The following is a 6,197-nucleotide window of genomic DNA, read 5'->3' on the forward strand; positions in this document are numbered from 1 at the left end:
CTTCCTTTATTAGGATTAGCAACAAGTACACAAAAATATACAACCCTAGTAACAACAAAATCACAAAACAAAATGAAATTAAAAAAACAACAACAAAAACATACAGGGCCAGGGGTAATATGAAGTACATCACAGAGCATTCAGTCAACTGTACATTATAAGAAAGAACCAATATTATAAGATGCACACAATGTTATCGATTTTAAGGCTTTAACATTGCTGGAGGTAGATATTGTTTCCAAGTAATACTTCAGATCTTTACAAAATATAAGAAATAGGGGCTTTACAGACAAAAATTTGCACTTATGTATAAAAAATTTTGCTAGCAAAATAAATAGATTTATTAGAAAATATTTGTCCTTTAGATTCTTATCAACATGATAAAAACCAAATAAAACATCCTTGTACAACAAAGAAAAATTGTCTAAGAGAGAAGAACGTATAAATAAACAGAATTTTTTCCAAAAAATGGTTACATGGGTACATTCCCAAAAGAGATGAGAGATAGACTCATCTACCATTCCACAAAAGGAACAAAGAAGATCCTTCTCCGGAAGCATTTTATTAAATAGAAACATTCACAGGGTAAACTCGATGTAGCAATTTAAAGGATACCTCTTTAACTTTGTTCGTAATTAAATATTTATTGGGTAACGACCACACACTCTTCCAAGGAATATCATAAAGATAATTACTCCAGTGAAATACAACAGAAGGAACAGTAGTTATATCATTCTGAAAAAGATGTCGAATCTTTCTATTCCTGAAAGAAGGGCTGAGCGCAAAGCAAATTTTCCCTATCACTGTTTCACAGGGATTAGTCAGGGAAATAAAGGAGGGTACAGAATCAACAGAGTTTTTTTAATAGTGCAATAGCTCCACTGGGAATGGCATCCATAATTATGGCAAAATCACGTGGGGTGACAGGAATACAATATTTTCTTAAGAACTCAGAATAAGAAAGTAAATAACCAAACCGAAACTTACTGGTTGAAAACGCAAAGGTAGCTGACAAAAAGGGAAGTCAAAAAAGTTTACAGCCAACCGTATGTGCAGTGTTCTTCACAAAATAAAATAGCTCACTGAACCTCACTTGAAAGTATGAACAGTTCATGGAGGATTCATTTCAGAACCTTCAATGAAAGCACGGTAACCAACAAAGTAAGCTCTTTTCCCCTCCTTACGTGCCTTTTCCACAACCGGCCATAGTAAGAGCCTCCTTTCTCGGTCGAAAGCAGTAAGGTCCTCAGTAAACCGAAGACCGTTGGCGCGCAGAAACTCGGATGATTTCGCCGCTCTCCACACCCCGTCTCTCGCCACCCGGGAGGCTTCAAAACCATTATGTTCAAAACGCTCGTCGGGTTACGTCACGGACACTACGTCCATGTTTTTATACAGTCTATGGTCGGTCGGCCAAGATGGCGGAACGAGTGGTTGTGCTTTTCTGTTGAGGAACGAATACTGGGTGTTTCAGGTCTGACGACATCAAGCGGGCGTGGTTTGAGCGCAAGGTCAAGGAGCATGCGCAGTTTACACGCTCCGTGTGAAGCCCGCGAAGCGGCGATGATCTCGTTGGTACTCAACGGTTTGTTTCATTTTCTCTCATTTTAAATATGACTGATCTGATGTTAAATGTTAAAAACTGCGACTGACAGACGGAGGTGGGCACGGAGAGCTGAGTTAGTTAACACATTATAATTAATCCTAACTTTAAGAAGTTGCTCGCAGTGTCCTCTGCTGCAAAAAATAATCACTACATGGAATGTCAGCAGGCTATATTGGTCAGGCGGGTTGTATTGAACGTAATGCAAAACGGGAACGTTTCCTGGGAGAGGTTCAGTTGAGGACAGGACGTTAAAAACCTGCAGGAAAAACATTTTCATATCACTTTCCTGTTGTATACTTTAGTTTGGCTTATAATTAACTTAATTTCCTCTTCAGGATTTTCTGGTGTTGGTTCAGATGGAGTATCAGCATTTGTGATGGAGGGAGATTCAGTCACTCTACACACTGATGTTAAAACAAACCAACAAGAAGATATTAAATGGTATTTTAATGACATTCGCATCACTCAAATCACTGGAGATCTCAGTTTTATCTGTACAGATGTTCAGTGTAATGAAGGTACTGAGAGATTCAGAGACAGACTGAAGCTGGATCATCAGACTGGATCTCTGACCATCACAAACACCAACACTACAGACTCTGGACTTTATGAATTAAAGATCATCAGCATCAGAAGCAGCAGTGAAAAGACATTCAATGTTACTGTTCATGGTGAGTCATTTAATACATTTACTTATACAATTTATACAATTCAGTTTGATTTAAAACAATTTTTTTCTCCTATTTTTTTTAAGGTATTTTTTTGAATGAGGATTTGATGTAAAAACGTTTATAAAATGTGCACAAAACAGGTGCATGTTGGTTTTTAAAGAGCTGTTGGATTGTGTTTCAGATGTTCCTGCTGCAGAACAAGATGAAATGAAGACAAAGTTAGTGAAGGAGGGAGAATCTGTTACTTTAGATCCTGGTGTAATGAAAAACCCAAATGATTTGATGACGTGGTATTTTAATGACATTTGCATCGCTGAAATCACTGGAGAACCCAGAATGATCTGTACAGATGGTGATGAGAGATTCAGAGACAGACTGAAGCTGGACAATCAGACTGGATCTCTGATCATCATGAACATCAGCACCACAGACTCAGGACTTTATGAACTACAGATCACCAGCAGCAGATTCAGCATCATAAGGAGCTTTAGTGTTAATGTCACTGGTGTGTATCATTTAGTTTATTTCCTTTGAGCAATCTTAAAATAGTTCAACTTTTTTTTTTTTTTTTTTTTTTTTTTTTTTTATTTTAATATTGTTCCAGGTCTGTCTGCAGGTGAAATAGCAGGAATATGTGCTGCTGCTGTCCTGCTTATGGCTGCATCTGTTTGTGTGTTTTATATTTACAAGCGTCGAGTAAAAAGGAAAGGTGAGTATTACATTACAGTGATGGGAAGTCTGATTTTTTTTCTTTTTCTGTGAACTAGTTCTTTCAGACAGTTTGTTTCAAAAACTCGGTTCAAAAATGATTCAATTTACATCAATACTAGGGATGTACCGATAATTTTTGTGTCCCAATTTGGGTAATTTAATACCCAATCCGTCACGATCTGATACTTGTATTTTCCTAGTGTTAGGTGCACACTTAAAATACTTTGTAGTTATTATAATCAATGTCCCCCTCGGTTGAAGTCATTGGTTCCAATACATTTTATTTATGATACTTTCTGCTGTTCATCATTTTAAAAAAATTATATATATATATATATAGACACACACACACATATATACACATATATGCACAATTCACAACCTTTTATGCATTGTGAACTGGTCATTGCTATATTACACATACAGCTGAAATAACAGGATGGATTTTTGTTTTTTTAACGATTACTCTAACAATGTAAGTAATGTGTGTTTAATTGAGTTTGTTATTGTTGTTCAAACAGACACCAGGACACGGCACAATGATCAGGTAAGATACTACGAGCACTGAATCAGTTTGCCTACAAAAAAATCTGATTCAGATCTGCAAGTTGCCAACATGTTTGTGTGATTTATGCAGTTTGTTTCAGAAATCATTACACTGAAACACCAATAATAACTGACTTATCAGGACAGCGCTGTTCTTACTCTTTTACTTCATAATAAACGATGGTGTGGATACATTTTTATTATTATATAATTCCAACAGTTTAATTATATTGTTATGAAAATCATATTTAAGATTTTGGTTTTTGTTGTTGTTTGAAAAAAAAAAAAAAAAAAAAGGCAAAGGGGTGTTACTTTTTTTTTTAAAAGTTCAAGGGTGCCAATATTTTTGGCCACAACTGTATATTACTGTAGTACAGAAGATGACAGTGTAATGCAGTTTATCAGATTCACTAATATTTAGGAAAAGAACACCATATGTTCTGCAAACATAAAAATAAATACACTTCCAGCTCCTAGTCTATTTTTGTGTAAGTGAATCATTAGTCCTGTTCATGTCTTTTACCTTCTGTGAATCTGTTTTTCTTACAGGTGATTGGTGTTAACGATTTGTCGCCTAATCAGAGTGAGATTCCACTGATGGATGATGCCAGTGAGACGCCCTCTAATCACACTGATGCTCTAGTGATGAACACTACCAATGACCCGTCCTCTAATCACATTGATGCTCTAGTGATGAACACTACCAATGAGACGCCCTCTAATCACACTGATGCTCTAGTGATGAACACTACCAATGACCCGTCCTCTAATCACATTGATGCTCTAGTGATGAACACTACCAATGAGACGCCCTCTAATCACACTGATGCTCTAGTGATGAACACTACCAATGAGACGCCCTCTAATCACATTGAGATTGAGCCTGCGGCTGCCAGTGAGATTTAACATTACTAATTATTTTGATACTTTCATGGGAAGTGAAGACAGGATAGGGAACGGAAGACAATCTCTCATTGCTCAGAGAAATAGTGTCATCATACCAAGATTTTAGAAGCTGGTACCAATACCAAGTGAAATTTCACCTCAACGCTAGTTTCAACACCACAGCACAGCTCCTAGTCTATTTTTGTGTAAGTGAATCATTAGTCCTGTTCATGTCTTTTACCTTCTGTGAATCTGTTTTTCTTACAGGTGATTGGTGTTAACGATTTGTCGCCTAATCAGAGTGAGATTCCACTGATGGATGATGCCAGTGAGACGCCCTCTAATCACACTGATGCTCTAGTGATGAACACTACCAATGACCCGTCCTCTAATCACATTGAGATTGAGCCTGCGGCTGCCAGTGAGATTGAACATTATTAATAATTTTGATACTTTCATGGGAAGTGAAGACAGGATAGGGAACGGAAGACAATCTCTCATTGCTCAGAGAAATAGGGTCAACATACCAAGATTTTAGAAGCTGGTACCAATACCAAGTGAAATTTCACCTCAACACTAGTTTCAACACCACAGCAAGAACTAATTTGATATTTGACATTACTCGTTTAAATAATAAATGAAAGCATGAGGCCTAAATTTTAAGTTATATAAACTTGAATTCAAAAAAGAAAAATAAACCTTTTTTTTAGTTTAAAATTAAAATTACATTTCTGTATGTAGAACTTTTGTTGAAGCTGCTAAAGTGACTCACACAGGAACAGAACGTTTTTGTTTCTTCTTGACATTTATACTAGTAGTGTTGTCAAAAGGAAATATTGATATTTCGATACATATAAATACTGAAAAATTTGAATCAATGCAATATCAAATTTCTGCAGTACCGATATACCGATACCAACTGCACTGTCTCGTTCGGTCCAGTTGAAGCGTTCTGTTATGGTGTTATTGCCTACCACACTCTAATCTGTCCAGTCACACTTTGTTCATTATCCACTATTTTCAGCAACTCAGTGTTTTTATCTTGTCAGTTTAAACATTTAAGTGCAACAACACATATGAGACCAGTGTCTCTCAGACACCGCGCAAATACAGAAATGAGTTATATTTATCCATTCAAGTGCAAGAACGCGCGAAATAGAGAGATATGTCAAGTTATTTCAAAATACCTGTCTTGGTGAGTATCCTCATAAACAGTCGGTTATGTCTTAAAGGAAGTGACGTGTAATTAATGTTATTCAAACAACAAAAGAGAGAGAAAATCACTGTTAGACCTGCCTGAAGAATTTAAAGATCAGATCAGATCACAGCAGAGCATTTGAAATTTGCTAGTCACAGACTTGTTGTTTTATTGGCCTTGTGTTTTACTGGAATGTTGATTCATGGCACATTGCCCAGTTCTATGCTTTCTGTTTTGCTGGTACCTGTAATTAAAGACAAAACAGGGAAAATATCTAGCACAGAAAACTATAGGCCTATTGCCTTAGCCAGCGTGATGTCTAAGATATTAGAGATAATATTATTGGATCGATTTCAGCAATATGTTATTACCAATGATGAGCAATTTGGTTTTAAAAGTAAGCATGGGACTGATATGTGTATCTATGCATTGAAAGAGGTTGTGAGCAAGTACAGAAGGCAGAACTCCACTATGTGTCTGTGCTTTTTAGATGCCTCTAAATCCTTTGAGCGCATTAATCATGGAAAGCTATTTGAAAAATTACAGCAGCGAGGGGTTCCCCCATACCTAGTACGGGTTC

At 36.6% G+C, this 6,197-nt stretch overlaps 1 protein-coding gene across 1 annotated transcript; it reads left to right on the plus strand.

Moving 5' to 3' along the window:
• The first annotated feature begins 1,762 nt into the window (after positions 1–1,762).
• LOC107694512 (uncharacterized) lies at positions 1,763–4,860 on the plus strand. Its single transcript, XM_016494216.1, has 8 exons — positions 1,763–1,802; positions 1,942–2,277; positions 2,459–2,782; positions 2,894–2,986; positions 3,510–3,535; positions 4,084–4,429; positions 4,525–4,625; positions 4,687–4,860. Exons 1-8 carry the CDS (start codon positions 1,763–1,765, stop codon positions 4,858–4,860), a joined length of 1,440 nt encoding a protein of 479 aa, XP_016349702.1.
• The last annotated feature ends 1,337 nt before the right edge of the window (positions 4,861–6,197 follow it).

The sequence above is a fragment of the Sinocyclocheilus anshuiensis genome, unplaced genomic scaffold (genome assembly GCF_001515605.1).
Source record: "Sinocyclocheilus anshuiensis isolate Anshui unplaced genomic scaffold, SAMN03320099.WGS_v1.1 scaffold954, whole genome shotgun sequence".
In the NCBI taxonomy this organism is placed as follows: domain Eukaryota; kingdom Metazoa; phylum Chordata; class Actinopteri; order Cypriniformes; family Cyprinidae; genus Sinocyclocheilus; species Sinocyclocheilus anshuiensis.